We start from the raw sequence: 26,712 nt of genomic DNA, 5'->3' as shown, positions 1-26,712 counted from the left end.
TCCAAGCTACAGATGTGCCCGTGGGGGCGTGGTCTGTGCACAGGTGCCTGTTGGTGTGTGCGGCAGGGCTATGCACGTCTCCCTGTGGGGGGGGGGTGGCTGGGAGCCAACGTTCACACATTCCTGAATGTTGATTCGGGCAGACATTTGCAGGCAGGCATGCATGTCAACATGTCACACACATGCAGTATGTGTAGGCTCGTCACTTTGTTCATTGCTTTGTTCATTCATTGGAATTTTTCGGGTGCTTACCCGCACATATACACACTACACAGAAGAGCAATGGATGAGGAAAATATGATGGCGCACGTATGGGAATTAAGGGAGAATGGAGGAATTAGTTCCGTTGGATTTATCAGGGAAGACTTCCTGGGGGAAGGTGACGTTTGTATTCTAGCTGGCCAAATGAAGAGAAGGAGCAAGAACACTGCATGTAGAAATAGAGGGAGACAAATAACACTACGTCCCCCCAAACTACAGAGTCTGGGTTGGCGCTAACCGGACGCTTTGACCCCCCCGCCCACCACAGCCCATCAACCCCCCAGAGCCCCGGGGAAGAGGACGACAGAGCGGAGAGAAGACGCAGGTGCCAAGGAGCCAACACTTTATTTTGCGCAGACCGAGCTCGCTGGGAGCCCCACACCTCGTGGGGTCGGCCTCCGCTGGGCCCCTCTGGTCTCCTGAGGGTGGCCACAGTGGCTGCACCGGGACTGAGGGCCCCCAGGGAGCCCAGGCCAGTCTCTCTCTGCGGAGTCAGGAAGTCTTCGAGGGCAGTGCGTCTCAGGAGGCTGGAAACAAGTGTAGGTCAGAGCTGATCAGCGGGACACAGGAAGTGGTGGGGAGGCCCTGGTGGCCCGTATTCCCAGGTGGCATTCCTGCAGAGATGCCACTGAGAGGAATGAAGACGTGTGGGCAACAGGCAGGAAACAGGTGGCAGGAGACAGGGACAGGGCTCCTGAAGGACCGAGGTTTCCCCGAGCGGGGTCCCCTGACACTGGGTGCAGGCACTGTGGGCCGGGCTCGGGCTCAGAACTCAGGCCCTCTTGCCCTCCCAGCCAACTCATGACGTTACTCTATGTGGCTGGTATTGTATCTCCACTTTCCAGCTGAGAACGGATGCTCACAAAGTCACATTGCTTGCCCAAGGTCTCATGGCCAGTGACAGGAAGAATCGGGCCTGTTTGTTCCGCATCCCATAATGCATGTGCGTCATGGGGATGGGACTGCCCTGTGTAGCCCGAGACTCTGGAGAAAGGCCAGGACAGAGGTCTGTGTTCAGGCAGGTGCCCTGTTATTGCAGTGACGTTGCTGGGAAGGGGAAGGGAGCTTGAGTTTAAAAACAAAAGGCAGAGACAAGATGTTCTGTGTCGGCTTCCGCTAAGGGCTGCTCCCCTTACGGACACGTGCCCTTTACTTGGCCTTTGAAACGGTGCTCTCTGTCCCCGAGAGCATAATAATGTAAATGAATATCAGATCTCTCCTTGGTAATTGAGAGCAGAGAGAAGGCCATGTAAAGTCAAGTTAATTTGCTCTGAAACATCTGAGACCGTCTCCACGGAAGGGGCAATGGCTTTTTGATGGGCTGACGGTGCCCCTCACAGCAGCAGGTGTCTAGCAGCGGAGGGCGTGCCCGGTCCGGTCTGGTCCAGGATGCCTTTGTGGGGAGGGCTTGGGGGCTGAGGCCAGGCCCTGGCGGAGCACCCACCTGCAGCCTGAGCCCAGCGCAGCTGTGAGTTCCGAGATTGGGTAAGAGGGAGATTACTGTGGCCGTGGACTATCACTGGTCTGTGGGTTTGCACTGTGTCTGAACTCGGGGAGTGGTTCTTTCTCCTCCTCCACCTCCACCCATCCTGCCCTCAGTGGGCCATGTAAAGGATGCTCAGTGCCCTGAGGTCTGAGCATTACCTTGGGGGGTGTGCCAAGGGCCAGCCCTGCCTCTGGGCGGAGCAGTGATCTGGGAGTTGGGGGTGGCTGGGCTGAGCAGAGCTTGCAGACCTGAATCCCGAGATCTCCCTCCATCGCTTAACAGTGGGGTTGGAGCCCGAGAGTTCCAGTGCCCTTTTTGTTGTATGATTGTAAGGTCTGCCTTCTTTTGGGGGTTCATGGAGGTCAGCTCTTTCAAGATCCAGCCCGCTCAGTGGGGCTGAGCTTACTGAAAAAGATGCCTGCGATACGGACCCAAGGAAACCACTACAGATGAGAGGAGAGATGCTGGAGTTTGGAATCCCAGTCCTGCCTGCGTGATGTGGTACAAGTGGCTTAACCTTATTGATCCTCAGTGTGTCAGTCTGTGCAATGGGCATAAATACCAGCAGCCACCTGCTGGGGTTTTCATAGGTACGAAATGACTACCTGATGATACCCAGGGCCTGGCAGAAGTGACGCCTGCTTGGGTGCAGTCGGTGGGGTAATAACACGGGTGCAATAACTTGTAGTTTGAACTGGGACATTTCACCTAAAATGTCACGTGCGGTCCTTGAGTGTGATATTGTGATGTTACAGAATTACATGCTTATGATTTTGTAATGAAAGGTTTTGTAATAAAAAAGGGGGCACTGTTTGTGCCAGACCCTGTATATACGCAAGAAAAGGAAGCCGCTTCACTCTCAATTCCTCCTCCTGCCTTCCTGCCACCGCAGGGCCAGGACTGGGGCTTTGGGTAGGAGAGGAGGCAGAGAGGAGCTCCGCTTCTCCCACGCTGCTGCTCTGTGACCTCCGCACGGCCCCCCTGCCCTCCGGCCTCTGGGCCTCAGTTCATTGGATACCGAATGTGGAAACCGGTCTCCACTATTCCCGAGGCCTCTTCCAGCCTGGCCTGACCCTACCACCAAGGGTCGCCCATCACAACAGGACAGGGTGCACTCACAGCTGCTCCAGCTTCTGGAGGAGAGGAGCGCTGGGGAGGGAGCCAGACAAGGGGTGGGGGATGGCGTTAAAAGTCCAGCACCTCCTTTAGCGGTGTCCCCCAGGACTGCCTTGCTTTCTGATGAGCCTGCCTTTTAAAGAGCAAAGAAACTGGCAGCACCGGGCGGAGAGGGCTTCTGCTAAGCTAAAGCGTCTAAAAGCCCTTGTTCTCTAGAGAAATCAGGCCCGGCATTAAGCCCGGGAGCAGCAACAATGTCCCCGAGGCTGTCCAGCCAGGTGTGGGATCTCGTCTCACTCCCTCGGGACCGCCCCTCCCACCGGTTACTTTTACCTGAGCCCGTTCCTACTTCTGGAGGTATTTCTTCATGATGCTCTCCACGTCCTGGTCTCTCCCCGCTGTCCCCGGCTCTCTGTTGTCGGGGGACATTCGCTCACCGCCGTCACCCTCTGGCCGTGGGATTCTCGGCCGACTCTTGATGCTGTCTGCGCTCTTGAAGGACACGACGGAGCTGGACGAGGAGGACGAGTCAGACAGGTGACCGGGGTCCTCCTTGGACTCCGGGCTCTTCTTCAAAATGGTCTTGATCCCTGAGAGAAAGGTCCGGCCGGCCCCTTCCGTCTCCAAGTGGGCACTCGAGTGCAGCGAACTGTCTCGCTCATCTTTGGATGCTCTGGCCAAGGACCGTGAAGTCTCGGGCTTCCGGATGGCGGGGAGGAAGTCATCAAAATCCACTTTGGTCTTGCGGTCGTAGTCGAGGCTTGGCAGTTTCCAGCTGAACGGGTCACTGCCCAGTGGCTCCCCCATGAGGTGGGCGAACTGGCGATTCTGGAAGACCAGTGGCTCCTTCCCGAGGTCTGGACAGCCGGCGTCATCCAGTGAAGACTCCAGACAGCGCCTCCGAGGACGCAGTATGGGCGACAGGAGTGTGTCCCTGGCTGTGGTAGGGGAGCTCGGCTTTCTCCCCGAGCCCGGCCCTGATTCTAAGAGAGACTCGCACGAACTGAACCGGGTCTTTGGCTTCTCGGGGAGCAGCGGGCTGCCCTCCCCGCTCTGGGAAGAGATGCATTTCAGGCTGGTGGTCCGCAGGAGGCCAGCCGAAGCCCCGGCCGGGTCCTCCGTTCCCAGGAGGGACTTTGCCCCAGACGTCAGCAAGAGGTGGCCCTCATCGCTGCCCGCCCTGGCCCGCCGCAGCGCGGACGCCCCGGTGGTCTGGTAGATGGGGACAGTGAGCCAGTCCTCCAGGCCCAGCGGTGACCCCTGGCTTCTCTGAGCCCTCTTCCTCCGGAGCCCTTCCACGAACTCAGACAGAGCCGCGGAGGGACTCGGCAGCTTTTCCCCAGACACTGGGGATGTGTCCGTCCTCGGAGAAGATGGAGACAAAGACGCAGCTCCTAACATCTCGGCGGGCTTTCTCTGGACGTCACACTCTTCGCCGTCCCCCAAGTGGCAGTACCTTTGCCGGCGGTGGGAAAGGGGAGAAAGGGACTTGTCCCCCATGGTCTGGCTAGGGACGTCCCGGGCTCTGCTCAGTGCAGATGCCCGCTGGGTCCTCTCGGTGTCCCCGGCCTCCTCGTTCGCCCTGTGCCAACGAGAAAGATGCGGTCGGTAGAAATCAGTCAATCCATATAAGTTGTGCAGTTGGCATTGAGAGCAACTAAGCACAGGCACTAATATTATTTTTTCTTTGGAAATGCCATCCCTACCGCATTCTCAAATGCACCGTATGATTTAATGTGCAAATTCAAGCCGTGTAAATGATTTCTTGTTGCTCTCTGAAATGCAATTTCTGTCTATAATTAAACCCAGCTAAGCACGTTGGAGCAGATTAAAACTGCACTAGGACGAATGACTTAGGTTTATGAGGCATCACAGCTGACATGATGGGACCCGCGTCCCAGACCCTACTGCGAAATGGGTCATTTCCTTCCTGAAGACACAAGGGGGACCTGCAGGGGGTTACCTGGTTATTTGTTTAAGGACAAGCGCAGAGGACAGTCCCAGCAGAAGGGCTTCTGGAGGTCCATGACCCTGACACACACCTCCAAAGGATGCTCTGTGACAACCCTCATTGTTTCACGGGTGGGGGTAAAAACGGTCCCTCCAAAAGGGAAAGATGCCCATGAAATCCCCATGAAACCAAGAGCAAATTCGAGAGCGCGGACGGCTTCCATTCTGGGATGACACTGGGCTTGGCTTCCATGCAGAGTCATTCTGCAGCTGCTGAGCCAAAGCCACCGTCCATCTGAAAGGACGGAGCCTAGACTGTGAAATCCAGGGTGTCACTTAAAAGGAAGAGACTGGAGTCCACCGCCCATTCCGCTAACGAATAAAAATCTGCCGGTCCTTCCTCTTAAGACAAACACCACCCTTCCCGCCCAGCAGCGAAGTCGTGATTTACGAAAAAGCAAGAGGGATGCCGACCGTCAGACTCTGGGTGGCGTAGACCAAGCCAGGGGCTGGGGACTGAGAGAGGCTGGGGCGCGCGTGCAGGCGTCCGGTCACTGTCCCGCTCTCCGAGCTGCTGCTCTCACTGTAACCGCAGGCGCCAGTCCTCCACACACGGAGGAGGTTGGCATGCTGGGCAAGACTCTGAGGGAGGTTTCTCAGTCACCATTCCCATCCCATGATCACAGGCAACAGGGCAATGACCCAGAAGGCTTCTGAGTCTGTTGGGGACACCAAGCCAAGGGCCCCCGGAGGCCATGCCCAGAGGAGAAAGGAGGGGCAAATAGGAAAGGAGGAGGGTAGGGGGTCAGGGTCCTTTCCGAGGACAGCGGTGAGACCTAGACACTGTCTCCTGAGTTCTGGAGGCCAGAGCTTCCACCACTGAGTGCGCCTCTCTTCTGCGGCTGGAGGGAGTCCCCGCGACCCAGGACCTATGGGAGGCCGCCATGGCACTGATGGTCTGTGAAAGGGTTCAACAAGTGACAGGCACAGGGCTGGGTTTACTCATCTGCCTGTTCTCATTCCCCAGGTCAGCTGGGTGGAGGGTCAACGGCACAGTGTGGGGGTGGTGGGGAGACACAGGGTCAAGGTCGTGGTGTAGATGAGCCACCTCCATCACCCACGCCCCTCACCATCCTCAGTCCTTCTCCAGCGAGGTCAGGTTCCCCGCTCCCCGTCCAACTTCCTGCCTCCAGCTGCCCTCTTGCTCAGCTGCTCCAGCCACTCCAGCCACACCAGCCCCCCAGACAGACCACGCCCCTCTGGCCCCTGGGCATTGCCTCTGCTGTTCCCTTGAGCACCCCTTCCACCGCGCCCCCAGCAGGCATTGTGCAGAACCCGTGGGGCAGTCACAGGAGGGGAAGAAAAGCCCTGGGCACGGTGACTGGTACCTAGCTCCTCCAATAACGGTTACCAGTTCTGAGGAATAATTAATAACCAGTAATTAATGGCTCTGAGTAATTAACAGGTTATGGTAACCGCTACTACTACTACTCATCTCTGAATCTCCTGAGCCCAGCCCACCACTGGACTCAGCGGAAGCCTCGGCTGAAGTTCTAAGAGGGGCACACAGAGAATGGGTGGCAGGTGACCTTGCGGCTCATCGTTCCCGGGAAGGGTGGGCTCCCGTGGGCTAGAACAGAAGCCACACGTTGGCCCGGAGCAGCTGCCGCCTTCCCCATTTCTTGGGCGCCAGCTTCCATCTCGGCTGCAGCTGGACACGGGCAGGGAGAGGAGCTGAAGGGCTCCTTGGGCATCACCTGAAACCATGTTTCTCAACCTCACTGCTTTGAAATCGCTCCCTAATACAGGGCGAGATGGCATTCTTACGCCTTTCTTTTTTTTTTTTAAATAAACAGCTTGGAGCTGCCAGGGGCAGTGGGCTGCCGCAGAGCTGACAGAAGTCATTTCCTTCCTGTCTTGGGTCCCTGCAGGGAGCTGGGCGTGATGGATGTGTCTTGGGTGCTCAGCCTCATCCATCGCCTGCCACGTGGGATGGCAGCGTCGAGGGCGCCTGTCGCGGAGTCGCCTGGGACTCTGCCATCCCACTCACCCCAGCACCGGCTGTGGATGCCAAGACAGGGCATGAAGAAAGGAGGGAAGAAAGGTTACAGGAGGAGGAGGAAGAGGAGAAGAGGAGCAGGAGGAGTCCTATCTTGCAAGAGTTGTCTGGTGCCTTCATAGCCCCAGCTGGTGGGCTTGAAAAAGAACACAAGCCAAGCGGTGCAGACTCCTGGGAGGCTGGAGAGGAGAGGGTGTGGGGGGAGTGAGGAGGGAGTGAGGAAGAGTGTGGGAGGGAGGAGAAGGAAAGAAAGAAGGAAGTCTCGGCTGAGCGCTGCCCCCAGGGTTTACCATTCAGAAACCCACCCACACCTCTGCGCCGTCTTTTTCTATTTCCCGTCTACTTTGCCATTCGGAGTAAGACGTTCCTCGTGCCTACTCCTTTCTGTGTGGGGACCACAGAACTACATCTGAATTCAGACGTCCTCTTGCAGGCTTCAAGGTGAGGGTCCCAGGTCTGCTGTCTGAGACGGGATGGTCCTCTCCTTCTGTCCCAGCTTTGGACATTTCAAACACACCTACTGTCTTCAGCCAGGGACCTAGAAAGACTCATTTTTTCCGGCTGTCCTGGAGGGACGCCTTGGCACAGGCGGAACTCCCCTCCATTGATCTCGTGTGATGGATGGTTGGTGGATAATCAAGATGTCACGGCGCCCGCCTCCCAGAGCCTTGGCCAAGGGGAGGGATGATAGATAGAAGGCTCTCTGAGTTGCTGGGAGACAGGTGTGGGCAAATGCCAGGTCGGGCACTGTGATTCTCTAATCAGAGACTCCAGACACATCTTGGGAACTTCTGCTGCCTGTCCTTTAGTCTGGCCGAAACGGAGCTGCCTTCTAGCACGCCTGCTAGGACAGGGAGCCTGCTGGCATCCCTAAGGTTTGGCCACCTCAGGCCTGTCTGACGGTGCTGGGCTGGTTCATGGCTGAGTGGAGGGGGTGTTGAACAGTCATCGCAACAGCTACCCCTGGCTGAGCATCTGCTGTGCCCCAGGCCCTGTGCTGGGCTCCACGGATACAGGGGGCACAAATGGATGAGCCTCCCACCCTCTTCCAGTCTTTATGGCAACCCTGGCGGTACGGGTTCTGACCTTGAGGCCCAGAGAGGTGGGTGACCTCCACAAGCACACAGGTGGAAGTGACAAAGGCAGGTTCCAACCCCAGGTTAGCTGATCCCACAGCCAGTACCACTGTTCTCTGGAAACTTCCTCTGAGCCCTGTGGTGTGATTCAGGGTTAACAAAACTTCTTTGTGCAGATAATATCCGTCACTTGGCCTAGTCTGCTCCTGCCACTTACAAGCCATGTGACCCCGGGAGTCACTTGACTTCTCTTGGCCTCAATTTCCTTAGCTATAAGACAGGAGAAATCTACCTGGCAATGTGTGGATATTTGAACTGCAGGGGGGAAGGGGTGCCTATACTCAGGTGCCTAGAGTAGTGTTCTGGCACATAGTAGGTGCTCAGTAAACATGTGTTGAACAAATGAGTGAAGTGCCATAGTATGTTCTCAGCAAATATGTGTGGGATGATTGAATGAATCTTGAGCCCTTTGGCACATAGTAGGTACTCAGTACGTATATGTTGGATAAGTGAGTGAAGCTCCAATGTCCGCCACATACGAGGTATCCAGTGGATGTTTATAAGTGAATTGATAAGCAAGAGAATATACATGAAAATTCTCTGAAAGTATTGGTGGCTTAAACTGCTGAGAGCTTATTGGGTGAATTGGGCTGTGAACACCCAGCTTTACCGGAACGGCCCCTCTTTCTAACCTGCAAGGCTAAGACAGCGAGCTCCAGAAGCAGACAGGCCTGGGTTCGTTCGTAACCTGGCTCTGTCCCCTCCCAGCCAGGCGTCTGGTGGAACCTGGACCTGCTCACCCGTGAGAGTGGGGAAGCCAAGGCCCGTCCCAGGGGGTTTTGTGACGAGGCAGAGATGGCACGTGTGATGGGTGCAGTCAGTCACCGGGGTGCCATCGGGACATGTCTGCCTGGACCCCAGCGCTTCACAGGAGACCCAGGCCGGTGCAGTTACGTTTGCATATAGTACTTATTCACTTCAAAACATTGCTACTGAGAAATATGGTGCGGGGCAAAAGTAGGTTTACAGTTGTGAGTACAAAAAACAGGGTGAATTATTGTGCTATTTTCCATAAGAACGGCTGTAAACCTACCTCTTCTCTACCCTGTATTTCCTTAAAATCTTTTTTTAAAGATTTTACTTATTTATCTTTAGAGGGGAAGAGAAAGAGAGAGGGAGAGAAACATCAATGTATGGTTGCCTCTCGTGTGTTCCCTGCTGGGAACTGGCCTGCAACCCAGGCATGTGCCCCGACTGGGTATCGAATGTATTTCCTTAAAATGTTAATGCCCGTCTGAGTGTTTTATTTAATGACCCCTTCCATCAGGCCTAGAGAAGGTCCTGGAATAAAGGCAGCTATTGGAGAATAATTGATTCTTACATATGATCCTGCTTGAGCAGAATGGGAATATTGAAGTGGCTGGTTCAGCCTCAAAATGAACCAACTCTCCTGCCCAGACCACAGCCCTTTCCCCACCTGCGCTGACCAAGCCCCTTTCCCGCCAGGCCATCCTGGGAACACGCCACCTGGGCCTAGAGCCTGTGCCTGGCGCAGTGGTAGGTACTCCGTGCATATTGAGTAATGTAGGAAAAATGCACCCACGTGGCACACGTTTTGTACACACCATCTCTTTGGGCTCAGGCGCATCACCCCAACTTGCAGATGATGAAACTGAGGCTCCCTGGTGAGATGCCCTTTGCTCAAGGTCACATGGCTAAGTGGCAGGGCCTGGATTCAAACTGTGGTTGAAAACATCCGACGCTTACGCTTCGTCCTTCCCTGACATCACACATCCCCCAGGTAGAAAGCTGGGTAGAAACCTCAACCAGCTGAACTCACATCTGCATGTGTACATCCCCCCAAATCCACTGAGATGCACTGAATGAAAAGGGTGAGGCCTGAGTCAAGGAGAAGCTGAACTCACTGGCATGAGATCTAATCACACAGCAAAAAACCCCCCACCATTTCCAGGTGGGAGAGTCTGGGCAGGACCGGGGCTGACCGGAACTACAGGAAACTCAAAAAGGGTTTTAATGACACCATGAATCATCCCCAAAGGCACGCTGTCACCCCCATTCTTCATCCGCACCCTGAAATTAAAGAGGAAATTAAAAATGTATTGATGTTCTTTCAAACCGGCAAGGCCTGGGATGGGAAACCAGATGTCCTTTCGAGATGGCCTGAAGGTTTTGTAACCGTGTCCAACATAACAACTGATGGTCTATAATTAAACCTGACATGGTGCCCGAAACCACGCGTGATGTGCAGAGAACCTAAGACGTCTATTAAGCCCCTGCAGCGCACAGGTAAATTTTGCAGAATAACAGCTGCCGTGCATGGTGCCTCGAGGCTTCGCGGGTATTGCTCAATTTTGTCTCCCGACAGTCCTCTAAAAGCAGGTAGTACTATAATCTTCCCGTTTCACGAGGAGCCTCGGAAAGGTAAGTAATTTATCATGTGATAAATGGGAAAATGTGGACTTAAACCAAGGAGTCTGCTTTGGGGATCTGTGCCTCCGAACCACTAGGCTCCACTGACCCTTATTATCCCATTTCACAGGTGAGAAAACCGGGGCTCGGAGAGGCGAGTGGGCTTGCTGAGGAAGGAGCAGAGCCGGGGCTCTCCTCTCAGCCCCTCTGACTAGACACAAGGCAGGCTGAGCTCACAGCAGGAAGCCGGGCTGCCCGCCCCTCCTGGAGAGCACAGCGTAGGTGTGCAGGCAGGATAAACCCATGAAGAATCAAGCTCCAGGTAAACTGTGAGCCACGGTGGCAAGCGCAGCAGGATGTTGGTAAGGGAGAGCAGGAGCAGGAGCAGGAGCATGCACAGCCTTCCCGGCCGCGGCGGCGTGAGTTGGGCTTTTGGGAGAGGGCAGAATTTGGGTGGTGGTGAGAGGTCAGAGAAGGCACTCTGAACGGGGAAGAGGAGAAGAGCCCTCCTACCAGTTGTTAGCTTACTCAGTCTGCCAAACAAGCCAGGGCGGATACCTAACTTTCAGAGGCAGGGAAACAAGCCTTGGAAAGGCCACCTGATGAAAGGGAAGACTTGAGGCAGGGAGGAAGCCATGGAGGGGCCGGCCAAGGAAGCTGGAGGTGGTGAAGTCAGCGGCTCCCAGCTAGTCCCCTCAGCCTGGCCACGCCTGGCCGGAAGGTGGCGGAGACCTGAGTCGGAAAACAGACTCTCTAAATACCCTCTATTCCTGATAACAGGATGTTTTCCGGAGACAAAATAACTCTCAAGCCTTCCTTGCTATTCTCTCAAATCCTAAACAGGTACAGAGCTCCGGACACTTAAAAAAAAACGAATCCAGGGACCTGCCCTCAGAGAACCCTACCCGTGTACCTGTCCGTACCTTCCTCCTGATCTCCAGGTCCCAGGACCAGGAGACTGAGCAGGGCTGCCCGTGAGGACCACACCTGGAACTCTCCTGCCTCCCCGGCAAAATCTCTCTATGGGGGCGGGGAAGGCTATGGCGGCTTTCTAGCTTAAAAGAGACTAAAGACAAGTGCAGGGTGTTAATAATAGGAAAACTGTGTGTGCGAAGGCAGGGGCTATATGGATGCTTTCTACACTTGCTGCTCAATTTTTGAATAAATCTAAAACTGACCCCCCCAAAAAAATCTAGTTTTTTTAAAGGAAGAGACAAAAGAAACAAAATAACTGCATGCAATGTGCATTCTTCAGAGGATCCTTCTTTTTAAAAAATACAAGGATACAATTTTAGGATGAATGGGGTAATATGAATGTTGGGATCTTGGACAATATTATGGATTTGCTCATTTTCTTAGGTGTGATGGTATAATAGTTAAGAAAGTCCTTCTTCTTAGGAGCAAGATATGGAGTTATTTATAGGGCACTGTCATGATATTGTCACGTTACTCTCATGGTGTTAAGCATAGAAATGTGTGTAGATATATAAAGGAATAGATAAAGAGAAATGAAGTAAATATGAAAAGTCATTAGTCACTGTCAAATGAAGGTGGAGTTGATGGTACCCAGACACCTTCCATTGTTAAAAATAAGTAAATAAATAAGAAGAAAGAAAGAGGGAGGGAGAGAGGGGAAAGGGAAGGAAGGGACATGTTACAGGTGATTCTGAGACACTATCGCTCTACGTAGTGTTTGAGAAGCAAACACTTTTCCCCACCCGGCTGTTGCCTCCTCCAGGAAGCCTTCACCCACCTCCCAGGATGGGCCAAGGGTCTCCTCGGTCCACAGCCCCCTCTGCCTCCCCATCACCCGGTACTAGAATTGCTTGTTTACTTACTCACATCCCAACAAGATTGTCAGCTCTGCATTAGACTGTATTTTTGTTTTATGAACACCCAGCATGGAGACGAGCACTTCACGGAGAGTTCACGAAGGGCAGAGAATAAAGGCGCGGAGGAGCGGATACAAGAGGGACTGTGGGAAATGCAGAAAAAAGGAACAAAAGGCCCCACCTGCCTCATCGGGCCGGTTCATTCAGACTTCACAGCCAGCCAATGTTTCTTCTCTGGGCTTAAAATAGATACAAAGCCAACTTCCAGTACACAAGATAGACGAGCGAACGCCCATGTTCAAATTCAAACTAAGAGCCTGGTTCTATTTCTACAGAATTTTATAAACTTCTAGGATGTCAGAACTGAGAGTAGGCTGGAACCTCATCCAAGTGTGAACCCCTCATTCGACACCCAGAAAAGCAGAGACAGGAAGAGAACTTCTCAGCTCTCACATGCCGGTGGGTGAGGAAAAACACTGGCGCTAAAATTTCAGCCGTTAACTCCCTGATATAATTTCTACAATGTTTTGAAAGAACAGACTGGGCATGCGAAGTAATTAAAATCTTTAATTGCATTGGAGGTTCAACGTGGGCTCAACATATTTTCAATGTATTCTTATAGTTTCCATACACAGTCATTGCTGAATGTGGTATAAAAGGTATAACCACATAAACTCTCAGTCTCATAAAAGCACCCAGTTCTTCAAGAAAATGCAGTTTTAAATCAATGGGAATCATCCATCTATCCATCCCATCATCCATCCTTCTTTACATCCACCCACAATCACGTATTGAGTGCCAACGATGCCAGATGCTGTCGATACAGAGATGAACAACCCTTGTAGTTAAGAAGTTAACCTCAAGGGCAGTGAGTAGATTCATGAAGCTATGACTGAAAGGAAATACAAGTGGATGTTCATTTCCTCTTGGGCATAGAAACTAAGGAAGCAGTGCCCACTCAGCAAAGGGAGTAAAAATGTCTAGCTTAGCCTTCAGCTTTCAGAGATAAGAGACTAGCTGTGTCAGACAAAATCCTCACTGAGAAAAAGCAGAAAAGGTAAATTTAAATTTAAAGGCATTGGAGGGTCAACAAAGCAGATGGCACTTACAGGGCCGGATTCTGGAAGAGGGGAGGACTTTGAGGTAAGCCCAGCGTGGTGTAACCTTCTCTCTCCCCAGGAGTCATTTGCTGATCTGGTGGAAGAAGAACTAACCCAAGGAGTCTATATATCCAAATATCAAGACTGACTTACTATGCAAAGCTATAGTAACTAAGGCCATGTTAAATCGGTTCAAGAACAAACAAGTCACAGAATGGAATAGAGTCTATAGGTAATACTGTCGTGAATTGGGGAAATCTTATTTACTTTAAAATACATAGGTCAACCAATTGGACACCCACGTGGCAATGAATCTTAACCCCTACCTCACTCCATAAATAAATTTCATGTCCCAGTGAATTGTGTATCTATATATAAAAGTTAAATTAGCCAAACTTTTGCAAGAAAACATAGGGGATAGTTTCATGATTTGAGAGTAGGCAGATAATTCTGCAACATTATATTAAAAGTGCCAACCATAAAGGAAACAAATTCTAAATTTGGTTTCATTAAAATTAAAAACTTCTGTTTGTCAAAATAAACCATTTGGTGAGAGAAAAAGGCAAGCCACTGAAAGGGAATAGATTCACATACTCAAGAAAGGACTTGTATCTAGAATACATTAGGAACTTCTACAAATCAATAAAAAAGACAACCCAATCTAAAAATATTATGAGGAAAATACTTGATCAAACATTTCACGGAAGAGTATATCCAAATGAACATATATGTGCGTGACAAGTTTTATTTATCAGGAACATGCAAATTAAAACCAGCATCAGCTCAAGAATGAACAACTACTAATATCCACTAGAACAGCCTAAAATTTTTTAAAGGACAAATCCAAGTGTTGCCAAGGATGCAGAACAACCGGAACTCATTCACTGCTGGTAGCAATGTGAATTGGCACAACCATTTTGACAATGTTTACTGAAGTTGAAAATACATCTATGGCCCAGAAATTTTACTCCTGGGGTATACTCCAACAGAAAGCTGTAATTTATGCAAAAACAGATGTGTGCAAGACTGCTCACAGTAGTATTATTATTCACAGTAGTGCTAAACTGGAAACAACCTAAGCATCTATTAATAATAGAATGCATGAATATTGTGTTATACTCATCTAATAGACTATTACAGAACAGGGTTTCTCAATGGTGGCACGACTGACATTTGAACCAGAAAACTTTTGTGGCCTGTCCTGTCCTGTCCACGGCAGGATGCTTAGCAGTATCCTGGCTTCTACACGCCAGATGCCAGTAGGAACTCTATCCCTCTGTTATGACAACCAAAAATGTCTCCAGACATAACCAGCTGTCTCCTGACAGGAAGTGGGGTGCAAAATTGCCCCAAGTTGAGAACCACTGCTATGGACTATATAGAGCAAAGAACAGAAGTGAACTGCTGTTACATACCACACTATGGATGAATCTCACAGACAAAACATTGAGAGGAAGAAGCCGGACACCAGAGAGTACTACGGGAGGCTTCCATGTATCCAGAGCTCAGAAACAGGCATATCTTATTAACAGTGTTAAAGGCCAGGATGATGATGTCTACCTTTGAGGAAGGAAGAGGTCATGACTGGTAATGGTCTGATTTCGATCCAGGTAGTAATTACATAGGCATGACTAATTTTTTAAAAATTTCGTAACATGTACTTTCCTGTATGCATCTGAAGTATGTGCATTTCAATAAGAAGCTCAACGAGAGCCCCACAGGTGCCACGACAATGTCGCGAACCATCTGGGATCAATCTAAATGGTTTCACACAAGCTTGTGGTTAACTCAGCGGAGCCTCAAAAGTCCTGAGAGAACCACAGATCTACCATCCAAGACCTGGAGTCCCAGACAGGAAACAGTCCTCTCTCCCATGGAGACCCACCCAGGGCGAGAGGGATGTGGGCCCCAGGGGTGGACCTCGGACAGAGCCGGGCTGGTTTATGTGCTCAGCCCCTGGGTCCAAGGTTGATGTGTTTGCGTTGAACGGCCCCACACGCTCAGTTTTAACATCCTCTTCCACTCATCTTCCTAATACTGAGAAAACTGAAAAGAATCCGTTTGTCCTCAGAAGACATAAAATGCTGTTTATGAGAGGCCCTTGTATTAAGTACATTCAGGATGAATTAAAATGAGCCCAAGCTCCGGTTCTAAGAATGCAGAAACCAGTAAATAGATGTACTGTTGAAATAAGATTAGCGTGGATGCTTAACCTACTTTGAGAACAAGCTGTTTTTAATGCTAAGTACCATCCATGCATATTTACATAATTAATGAACTAATTACAAGGAAGACGCAGCTAATCATTTAAGCAGGCTGCACGTGACCCACCCTTGGCTTCCCCTTCTGTAGAAGTAATTGCCTTTCCTTGAAAGTAATACAACTTTATTTTAAAGACAATACCCTATAATTTAGGCCTTTTTATTAATTCATGCCAGCCTTATCCAAATAAAAATCAACAGGGGGGCCCGAAGGGGGTGGTGGTGGTATCTAAATCAATTTCTTTTAAACTAAGAACCACAAGCCCAGAGCATGGGGCTGTGAATGTTTACAGAAAGCAATTTTTCCCCAGAAAAAGAGAATGTTGTAATGCCATTTTTTTAGGCAAAGGAAAAGCAGTTGTTACATCGGAACCAAAGCAAATGATACATACAACAGTAATTAGCGAAGATTACACAGTAATTAAAATCACGATGATTATGTGAGTGAGAATAATTTATACAATAATCTCCACGCACACACTGCAATATGGTCCACGTCCAACAGCAACAGTGGAGAGCCATGCTTGGTAATAAATGCGAGTCGCGGCGTCACCAATTTATGGAGTGACGGACCGGTGTTGGAAACGTAGGGATGAACGTTAGTCCCTGACCAGGAGACACACTGTTTTATCTGGACTTCCCAAGGCTACCAAACGGGGCCCACGAACACTCTAAATTAGTTTTTGCTTTCTCCCTCTCCTCTCACCTTCTTCTTCCTTCCTCTCCCCCCTCCCCTCCCCCTCATTTCCTGTCTGCAGGATCCTGTTTCCTCCTATAATTCAACCTTCCTCTTGATGGAGACCATTTGTTCTATTTTTTTAATCTACCCAGTGAGGATATACTTGGGATGTGGGGGGCCCTACAGGTGCTTATAACCTGTGAGGAAGAGCAACTGGAATGGGGGGGTCAAGCAACAAAGAGAAGGGACCCCGCGTGGATCACTGTGCTGTAGGGGAGAAGGGAGTGGAACGGAGTTGGCCTTAGGACGGGATCCAGTCTTCTGAGACCGGAGGGAAGGTAGAAATGAGTTTACAGACATCACAGAAGTTGAGGCCGTTATTATGTTCCACTGAATGAAAGAGGAGTTTGGCGTGTCTCCTTAGAGTGAGGGGCAGGGGCTGGAGGAAAGTCGGAATGGTCTGGAACAGCTGCCCAGGAAAATGAGAGAAGCGAATGATGGGCGACAAGATGTCAGGAATCTGCACGGTTCGGTCAATGAATGCCTGTCAGCACGGGGACCCTGCAGAGCTGTGAATGACCGAGGTGGGGTCCTGCTGGGCATGGGGACAGGGATCCACAGAGACACGGGCTCGCACCCTCCTTGGGAAGCTGATGTGCTGTGAGGACAAGGAGGAAGTGGAGCGTCCCTTTCACACTCCCTACCAGGGCGACGGCCCCAGAGAGCAGGAAAGAGAGGCCAGGGACACAGCGGGGGCCCAGGTGAGATGCCGGCCCCTGAGCAGCCCTGACACCACCTGCGGCCAAATGTTAAGAGACGCTCCTGAGCCAAGTGCGGCTGCTGCCACCAAGCCCATAAACTCCCACTCTGGGGGCTGCAGTGTAGGGTAGTGTCTCCATGTCCAGAAGCTCCTGCACTTATCAGCAGCGGCTGCATAATTCCTGGGCCATAAATCACAAACGCTTTAGCTATATTTCTCTGGACTTGACATCCCCTTATAAATAATACAGGGAATGCTTTTTATTTTTTTGGCAGAAGACTGCTTTCTCCCTCTCCTGTTTTTAGAGTGACCTTTCTCAGTCAAACTGGAAATGTCCAGGAGACTCGCCCATTGAGCTCCGTGATGTGCCAGGTAAGACAGGGATGAGGATACAGGAGTCTTGTTGTCTTCTGTGGTACAGAGGGACATTGGGATGACCTGCCAGTATCTAGTCAAGTTTAAAATGCAAATGCCCTTTGACCCAGAGAACCAGTTGCCCACGTGCATGATGACGTGTAATAGTTGTTTGAAGCCTTACGGGTTAATAGCAAATACCTGGAATCAACTCAAAGTGAAACGGGAAGACCATAGTTAATGGACCATGGCATAACTTTCAGATATTTTACGGAAATTCAGAAGAACGGGATAGGCTTAAGTGTATGGACAAGAAAAGGCTGCCAGAGTCTATGGCTGAAGGAAAGAAGTACAATGTAAGAATTTACATGTAGCATAATATACATAATATAGCATCCTATTGCTTATGTTTTTAAAAAGCCAACAAATGTGTTATGTATTTACCACAAAAATGTATGTGTTTATACGCATATAGAGAAAGACAGGGAAGGATACACACCAAACTGAAGATGGGTAATACCTCTGAACAGGGAGCTGAGATTGGAGTGGCTGCCAAGAGGATTTTAACCTTTTCAGTTGTATTTTAAGGTCTCGAAAGGGGGATGTATTCACAGATCACTTGTGAATCTATGACTAGAAAGAGCTGGGAGTCAAGGCACCTGAACTCCAGGTCAGTCCTCACTATGAATTTGGCTAAGACGTTTCTATCTGCAGACCCCAGTGCTCTCCATCTGCATAATGGGCCAACTGGACTAGGCCATCCCAGTGGTTCTTTCCAGCTCAGAAGTTCTAGATCTTTACATTGGAAACACAGCCCAAGGACGGAGATCAGGAATTTCAGGGCTTCGTGCTATGGGATCTGGCTCGCAGCAGGCATTTAACGGTATCTTCTGGGTGGATGTCCAATGTTGAATAGTAACTCATATGCAGTTTTAATATTAATAACAAGCCAACTCTTTGCCTGTAAATTTTGCCTGGTGAGTGATCCGCCCACTGGGGAAATGTCCGAGAGCCATGCAATGCAGCAAATACAAATACAGCTTTTGGGGGAACTGAAACCTAGGTTCAAATCCTGGCTCTTCCACTTACATGCTGTGGAACACTGAGCAAACTACTGACCCTCTCTGATCAAGGATGGAGCAGAAATATCAGGTGTACTGGCTGAGCTGTAACCAAGTACAATGATTATTTCTGCTTCAGCCTTGACCTCACATTCATTCAGTTAGTCACTCAACAAGCATTTATTGACACTAACTGTGTGCCAGCCCTAGGGACACCGACATAAAGAAAACAGACAAGGAGTTGACAGTCCTTTCCTGTCTCCTGTCCCATTACTGTCCTCTGCTCTGAACTGAGCTGGACGCTGAGGACTTGGAAGAGGAGGGGACAGTGAAAGGGGAAAGAGGCTCTGGAGAGGGCTGCCTGGGAAGGTTCAGGACTGACTCTGCCCAAGGAGTGGCCGCGGGACCTGGGGAAGGGCCATCTGTGCCTCCTCTCCCAGCCTTGGATGCCTGTTCTGTCACTTGGGGCTAATGGTGTCTGCCTCAAGATCCTCTGGCATCAAATAAATACTGACAGTAACAGAGCAGCTCATTTTTCTGAGCACTTTCGAGACACCAGGCTCAGCAGGAAGAATGACTTCCAAACCATCTCATTAACCTTGACAGCAACCCTGGTTTCCTCATGGGGAAATACAAACAGAGAAGTTAGGCAACTTGCCCCAAATCTCACAGCGGCAGAGGAGTAAATATGGGGCTGGAATCCAGATGCTCTGACTTCAGCGCATGTACGGAAACCACAGCTGCCTCCCATCTCCCAGTGCGCCAAACCCTTGAAAAGGGGGTAAGACAAGGGCTGAGTCTCCTTAGCATGCCCCCTAATACAATTATAATTATGAAACTCGGAGAGTATCTTAATGAACATCACATTGTGGTCTGGCCTCCTCCAGTTCTGCTTCTGTTCCCTTGACACTGGCTGATGGGAAAACACAGCAGTATTGGGTTATCAGGAGAGAAAAAGTCCTCATGGTTTGGGGTTAACCGAGGACATGGCTCCTCCTTCGTACAGGCCTTTGTTATTAATTAAGTGCAGTATTCAGATCATCTTGCTTTCATTAACTCCCTCGATGCACCCTGTTCTCGGAGGCTCCCTTTGATCATTTCAACATCAAATCTTTCAGCCTAAGATGGTCTGCAGCCCCGCACCCATTTGCCATTCACCGAATATGCCCGAAAGGTTAGCGTCGACTTCCACCCTCCTTTTTGTAGAGACAAGTGCCTGCCTCAAAGCGAACGCATCCCAAGTCAGCAAGGGGTTGCCTGGGTGTGCTCCACCTCCCTGTGATTTTTCTATCTTATCACATGGATTCTTCTGGTATCATAGAGCAGTGTGCCTTTCATCTTAATTACACATCTGCTTAATCCATACTTTCTGATTCATGGTCATTAGCTCCCAATTACAAGAGGGCCACCTTAAAGAGGGAAAATGGACATGTTGAGAGGACGGGGCTGAAAAGCAAGAGGGAAGACGGATTTAAGTCCGACAGCTAAGGGTGGATCCCAAGGCGCATTTTGTTGGAGCAAACTATCGTTGGCGATCCCACAGATCCGTGAGGGTCCCATCTCAGGCTATGAAGGGATTCACCTCCCTCTGTGGTAGGAAAACTATGAAGTGCTGGTATTCAAGCAGAGCTAAAATCCCCTAAGGAGAAATCATCCAAATTGCCTTTATATTGACTCACCATTAAAAAGAAAATAAAATCGGAATACGTCGATAATTTTTTTTAATCTATTACTCTCTTTACATGAAAAACAAGAAGAATTTGCCCTAGAGAGAAGGCAACTATAATGAACACAGCTATTTTTTAAAATGTTCGCCTCACGCTATTTAAAATTATTTGGAAAATCATGCCTTGTGGGGAGCTGCATTAGATTCTTATCATGTCAACTATTGGGGGCAGTAAATACAATTGCATTTCCTGCTCTTCAGCTGAGGAAGTGACGGCTCAGAGAAGGTAACTGCCCTGCCTAAAGTCATACAGCTAGAAAGTGGCAAGGTCATCTCTCAAACCGTCCTGACTGTCCTTGCATAGTCCAGAGGAAATGGATGACTTGAATGACAACATGCAGAGTCTGACATTTTTTTGAGACACTGGCCATCCAGAGGCAACAAGGAGATACTCTTACCTGGGGCTGAGGATGTGGCTGCTGATGGCTGACAGTCGAGAGGGGGTCCTCCTGGTGTCCGTGGCCATGGACAGAGTACAACTCAACCAGGACTGCAGACTGCCCTCTGGCTGGGAGCTGAGGAGGGAGACGTTATCTCTAGAAGCAGAAGGTAGGATACTGTTACCACAATGACAAACACAGTAACAGCAATAACTAGACAGTCACCCCTTATGGTAGGCTAGGTCTTGTGCTAAGCGCTGTACGTGCATATCCTCAATCAGTTCTCACAACAATCCCTGAGGGGTGGTAGCCAGTGATCTCCCCATTATGTAGACGAGAGAATGAGATTTGGGAAGGCCAACCTGGGTGTTGGCAGAGGCCACCACCCTGCTAATTAGTGATGAAGCTAGAGTGCATACCCTGGTCCCTCTGGTTCCAATGCCCATGCTGCTGACCACTGCTCTTCCTTGGGAAGATAGACACTCTAATGTGGATGCAGAGACATCCCCAATTTTAGAGTAAACTTGGCATTGACTTTTATACCAAATGATATGTTTGTGGACAATGTTAACCATGAAGGTCTTAACTCCCTGCTCGCTCTCCCCAGAATCTTTGTGGACATAGTCTTCACTTCTGTGCTCCCCAATTCTGAAAGCAGCACAGGAAGAGTCCTGCGTGGGCCTCCCATTGGTGTGGGTCTCAATTATTATTTTATTTTCTGGTTGATATAGTATAGATGATAAATATAAATGTATTTATTTACAGAATACTCTATGCCGGGCACCATGGGAAGGAGTTATAAACGTGAACCCAGCATTAATCCTGTCCTCAAGAACCCATCTTAGCAGAGTGGACGTCTATATAAATAATCACAAAACGAAGGAGAAAATCAGGAATGCCATAGAGTGGGACAGAAGGTAGGTTTTAAGGACAACGAAGAGGAGTCTCGATTTGCTTCTTGGAAGCATGGAGAAGGTGTTCCATAGAGGCAGCAGAGCTATATCTCCTCTGAGGGCTAGGGCGTGTCCATACAGGGCCCAGAGAAGGGAATTTTAGGTCAAAGGAAGAGCATACACATAGGTATGTCGGTCATAAAAAGGCAGAACATGTATAATATGGAAAGTCGGAGTCCCAGGTAGAGAAGGAAGTAAGGGTCAGAATGTGCAGGGCTCAAATGTCAATGTACAAAGTCTATCGGAGGCCATGGGGAACCACTGAAGGTGCATGAGGCACCCGCATCATAAGTCCCAAACATCTCTTTATCTAAAAGAAGTTGGACAGTTCAATGTCCCCAGTGCTATGGACACGCTATGACTATGGAGCCAAAGCTCTCATGGGCATTGCTGGTAACTCTCTGAGAAGGCGTGGACGCGCGCTCTGCAGAATGGGCGCAGAGAGCCAGGGGTTTGCTCCTGGCTTCACTGCGAGTTGCTCAGTTCTATGCAGGGTTAACTCACATCTCTTTTCTGCCACTGCCGCCACAATCCACTGTCGTCAGGACACTAGAAGGAGGCACAGGAAAGAGTCTGTTACCCTTGTGCTGCCTGGGGCTGGCGGGGAGACCACCACCCCTGATGTATGCCAAGCTTGGGTTTGAGTCCTGCAACCGGCCTTTGCCACCATGAGATCTTAGGCAAGTCATTTGCCTTCTCTGGGACTTGTGTACTCCTTTGTAAAACGTGCCTAATAATGGGGTTCCAGCTCCAGAGTTGTGGGGCAGATGAAGTGCAACAACCCTTGGAAACATGATGGTTCTTGGCAACTAGGTAGTGCCGCTTAAAAGGTAGCAACTATTACCACTCCTCTCACTACGTCCAGTACCACTGTTATTAATAGTGTCATTATTGTCAACAAGCAAGGCATCTGTTCTTTGTGAGTGCTAGCAAGTCAGACAAGATGGAAGGAAGGTGGTCAACTTCCCAGGGATTTCTGGGGAACTCTGGAACTAATTACAACGCTAGCTGTTCTTTTAGGGAGCATCCCTTCATTCCACAAGTATGTTTTACACACGATCTCATCTGACGACCCTGCCTGTCTCCGTTTCAGAGATGAGAAACCTCACCCGTATCTAAGGTCACACAGCTTTGAATCTCAAGTCTGTAAGAGCTATCGAGTGCAAGCTCTCAACCACAGTGCAAACTGCCCAGCACGCAGGGGCCGACAGCCAGACCATAATAAACCTCAGACCCCTAAGACCTCATCTGAACCCTGCTCCTCTGGTCAGCACCTCTTCATTCTCTGCTGGACTCTGGCCATCTCCTTCCTTGGAAGAGCTGGTCACTTCCTCCAAGGGATGCACCTGCAGCTTTGTGGTCCTTGCCTGCAAGGACCTGTCTCTCTCGGTGCTTCTATAAACACCCATCTGTCCCCACCAGACTCTAAGAGCCCTTCACGGGCCAAGAACTTGTCTTATTCACCCTTTAGCCCCAAGGCCCAGGCCAGACTTGAAGTCCTCTCAGATGACACTTGGTGAATCCGAACAAGAAGAGCCTATAAACTTTAGCCAAGGGGCCAAATCCAACCTACAGATCTGATTTTATAAAGCTTTACTGAAACACAGCCACACGCACCCATTCACATGTTGTCTGTGACCACTTTCGCTCTACAAGAGCAGCCGAGAGTAGTTGACACACAGATCATGTGGCCTGAAAAGTCCCAAATATTCACTATCTAGGTTTTAAAGAAGAGTTTGCTGACCCCTCCAGTAGACCAAGAGCATCTTTTGTGAATGACCCTGTGAGACGCAAAATAATGACCCAACGTGTCCATTTTAAATTCTTAATCCTGAGAGCCTATGACTCTGCCTCCAGACACGGTAAAAGGGCTTCCCTGGTCTAAAACAACAAATGTGTATTGTCTGTCTTCAAGGTAATATCCAAAGCCTGTATAAACTTTTCCAAGGACAGAGCTAATCAGCTCGTCACCATTCCCCTCTGCATGTTATTTTCATTTCCTTGATTGTACCTAAAATGTAGACAATAATAGTCTATGCTACAGATAGTAAATCTTTTTCTGATGTAAGACCTGAGGAAAACAATAAAAGCCTGTCTAGACAAGGGTCGGGGCGCTCTCCCCTTGAGGGAGTGGCCGTGACGTCCCCTTTTCCTCCACAGGATTGCTGTCGCCTGTGCATTCATTCTCGTCGTCGGCCACAACAGGAAGACTCTGCTGGTCTTCCACATAAGATAATAGAACCTGTGTTGGTTTAAGCCACTAAATTTGTGACAATTTGCTTAGGATGGTAATAGAGAATCCCTGCTACATAACAAAAGTGTCTTTGGTAAGTGACCGTAAATCCCAAGGATCTGTATAAAATATTTGATGCCACTTTTAAACAAACTCTTTACAAATACTTTAAAAAATGTGTTGTTAACTAAAGTGGTCAATGTGAATAGACCCAACTCTAATCTGGCAAGTGATCTGAGTTTTTTCTACAGCACTGCTGAACCCGGGCTGCAGAAAAAAGGCGACCAAGAGAAAAGGCGACTCAGTCCCAGAGGCCTCGCTGTGCGACCTTGGCCTACTCTCCTCCCTGCTCGGATCTCAGTGACTCCACTGTGAAATGAGGAGTTTGGACCAATGAGCTCAGGCTTGTTCGGCTTAAATGCCTTGAAAATGATATGCAAGTGAGAGGATGCGTTGGGCCCTGGAGCAGGCCCTGGGCCTTTTATGAACACCTGTTACGAAGAATAGAGGAAGAACTGCCACCTCGCCCAATGCACCACATGCACTTGCATTTTGGTGCAAATCTGAGGGCTCACAGTATCGTCCCCAGAGCTCATGCATGGTTACCCCCTTCGCTACCAGGTCACAGACTCCGGGCTCAGGGCTGAGCTAAGAATGTGGTGGGCGAGGCCCCCTGAAAGTAGAGAGATTTGACTAAATGGGGCTACGTCTTCCGAAATGTCCATAGAAATACGAGAAGAACCGAAGGCCCTGTGGCCCAAGCCACGGAGATCAACAGCGTGGCATTCCTCAGAGAAACAGGGCGAGTTACACAGAGCACGGGGTTTCTAGGGACCCCGGTAGGAAAGACCGGCCAACGCTGGCTGCAGGGGGGTGGCCCCTGAGCCATGACGAGGGCTGTGGGGGCTTCATACCCATTTCCCACCCCAGAATCCCATGACTCTCGAATAAAAGAGGCCGTGGCCACAGGTCCTAGTGGTGCCTGGGCACCCTGATGTCTCCATAATCCTAAAGCAACTCGCCTTGAGTCCGGCAGGAAGCGAGGTCTCTCTCTCTGCTGGACGGCCAGGCACATACTTCCTCATAGACGTCATTAGACTGAACATCAATCCTTAATTGAACCCAGGCCCTGGAAAGTCCTGATAGCACAAAATAACTAACAAAGGCACATGTTCCTGGTACTTTGTGACCACTACTCACCCCAGCTGACCCCATGAGTATGAGCCCCATGGTGGCGGGGAGTCCCAGTGTTTAAATTCACCCCTTTCTGCAAGGGCTCCTTATTCTCCAGACTAGAGACCCATAACTTCGAGACGTCCTGTTATACTGTCTCCTCTGTACTCCTCCGAACCCACTGCCATGTGCTCAGGAAGCTGACCTGGACCTTTACAGCCACACCAGGGGCTCCCTGCCCTGTGGACTCAGCCAATGGGGAACTCAAATAATAACAGTGGGAGGGACAGAAGGAAGAGAGGGAGGGTTGAGTATTTATTCTCTTGGATTTTTCCCGACAGCAACTCCTTTCTCTCTCTCTCTCTCTGGCCACCTCCCCTGCCCTCCCTCCCTCCCTCTGGATTCCAGCAGAGGTAACTGCTCCCAGGAATGGCGAGGCATCCTTTTCTCAACACTGTGCCCATTATCTTGGTAAACAGTCTCTTTATTCAGCTTCCTCATTTGGCTTCCTCATTTGAGGTGTGCCTTCTGGTTCCTGCCAGGCTCTGTTAAAACAGCTGATTTCAGTACTGGTTTCTGCCATTACAGGAAGAACTGGGTTTTCCAGACCAACAGTTTCCATGACAAGCGAGCAGGCAGCAGATATGACATATCACTGCACCATTAAGATCTGTTATGTCCTTTATCACTATGTGGGGGGGGAGGGGGCTGGTGGAACATCTAAAGAGGCAATCTTGTAAGAACAGGAGATTATCGGCAATCATCATTAGCCCAACCCGAGCCCAGGACTGTGAAAAAGAACCAGCCACGAAAAGAGACAGAAAGATACAGGTAGGGATGCCTAGTGAAAGCAAGCCTGGGTTTCACAGTATCTGTGCGCTGGTTGCACCTGCCTGTGCACCTGTATCGCTGGACTTGCACAGAGCCTCTGAGGTGGAAGTCCAGGCCTGCCAGGCGTTCTGTGTGTCCACCCACGGTGAGGCAGCACCCAGACCGAGGGGGGCGTCCAGCTGGGACCACAGATTGCTTGTCACTTGAGAACGTCTCAACCCAAACAGAGGACATTTAAAGTGAAGAGGCTGGGTGAAGAAGGGCTTCCAGGAACCTCATCACACTCTGATGGTGTGAGAACATGCCGACAGCACCTTTATCCTGAAGTGGTCCGGAGTGACGGTTTCAGGGGAGGACAGGCAGGGGGCGTTTTGCTCTGCCTGAGTCTGAGAAGCATAAACCAGATCGGGAGGAAACACCACCAGGTTGAGTTTTCACAAGTCAGAGGTTACGGACCGTGGCAGGGACTTGGCTTTGTGCACCGTGGTCCAGCCAGTCCGTGTGTTCTGGGAGTTCTCCTAGGGGCTACCAAGGGGCCAGGGAGGGGGACCTGGGATGGGAGCTCAGCCCCAAACCTTCCTCTCTCATGCCTACCAGCGGGGACGGCTGCAGTTTATCCTAAGCTGGAATTTTCTGGAGAAGTTTGCTTTGGTGTAGAAAAGAGGGCTCTCCTTAAAGGAGGGAGTTTGAAACCTACTGACCCTTTCACCATAGGAAGAGGGAGCCTTGGGACCAGCTCCAGGCGCAGGCCCACATGTGACTGCTCCCTGCTATAACCCTGGACATCTGAACACAGAAAGTGCTCTATGATGATGATGGTGATGGTGATGGTGGTAAAGTTGATCAATGGTGATAATGATGATGATGATTTGAATCTTTTGAGCGTGCAGGCTGAGGCCCAGGAAGGCCCAGGAACCTGTCCATGGTCCTGATTGGCTCGCGGGTACAGCCAAGACCGGAACCTTCATCTCCTGACGGACATACTCAGTGG

General features: G+C 50.2%; 1 protein-coding gene across 4 annotated transcripts in view; it reads right to left on the bottom strand.

Moving 5' to 3' along the window:
- Positions 1-587: 587 nt before the first annotated feature.
- MYO18B (myosin XVIIIB) overlaps positions 588-26,712 on the bottom strand; it is a 224,209-nt gene continuing 198,084 nt past the window's right edge. For 3 of the 4 annotated variants that reach the window (XM_053669858.1, XM_053669857.1, XM_053669856.1), the window contains 4 exons: positions 21,989-22,033; positions 20,550-20,687; positions 3,197-4,445; positions 588-788 (listed from right to left, as the gene is read on the bottom strand). In XM_053669858.1, coding sequence (XP_053525833.1) covers positions 3,209-4,445; positions 20,550-20,687; positions 21,989-22,033 — 1,420 coding nt within the window. In that variant the 3' untranslated portion in view covers positions 588-788; positions 3,197-3,208. The remainder of the gene's footprint in view (positions 789-3,196; positions 4,446-20,549; positions 20,688-21,988; positions 22,034-26,712) is intronic. The other variant, XM_053669855.1, reaches the window with a different exon arrangement.

Source organism: Artibeus jamaicensis, unplaced genomic scaffold (assembly GCF_021234435.1).
Source record: "Artibeus jamaicensis isolate MK-2021 breed Jamaican fruit bat unplaced genomic scaffold, CSHL_Jam_final contig_525, whole genome shotgun sequence".
In the NCBI taxonomy this organism is placed as follows: Eukaryota; Metazoa; Chordata; class Mammalia; order Chiroptera; family Phyllostomidae; genus Artibeus; species Artibeus jamaicensis.
Note: the sequence above shows the minus strand (reverse complement) of the source record. Positions and strands in the feature narration are given on the sequence as shown.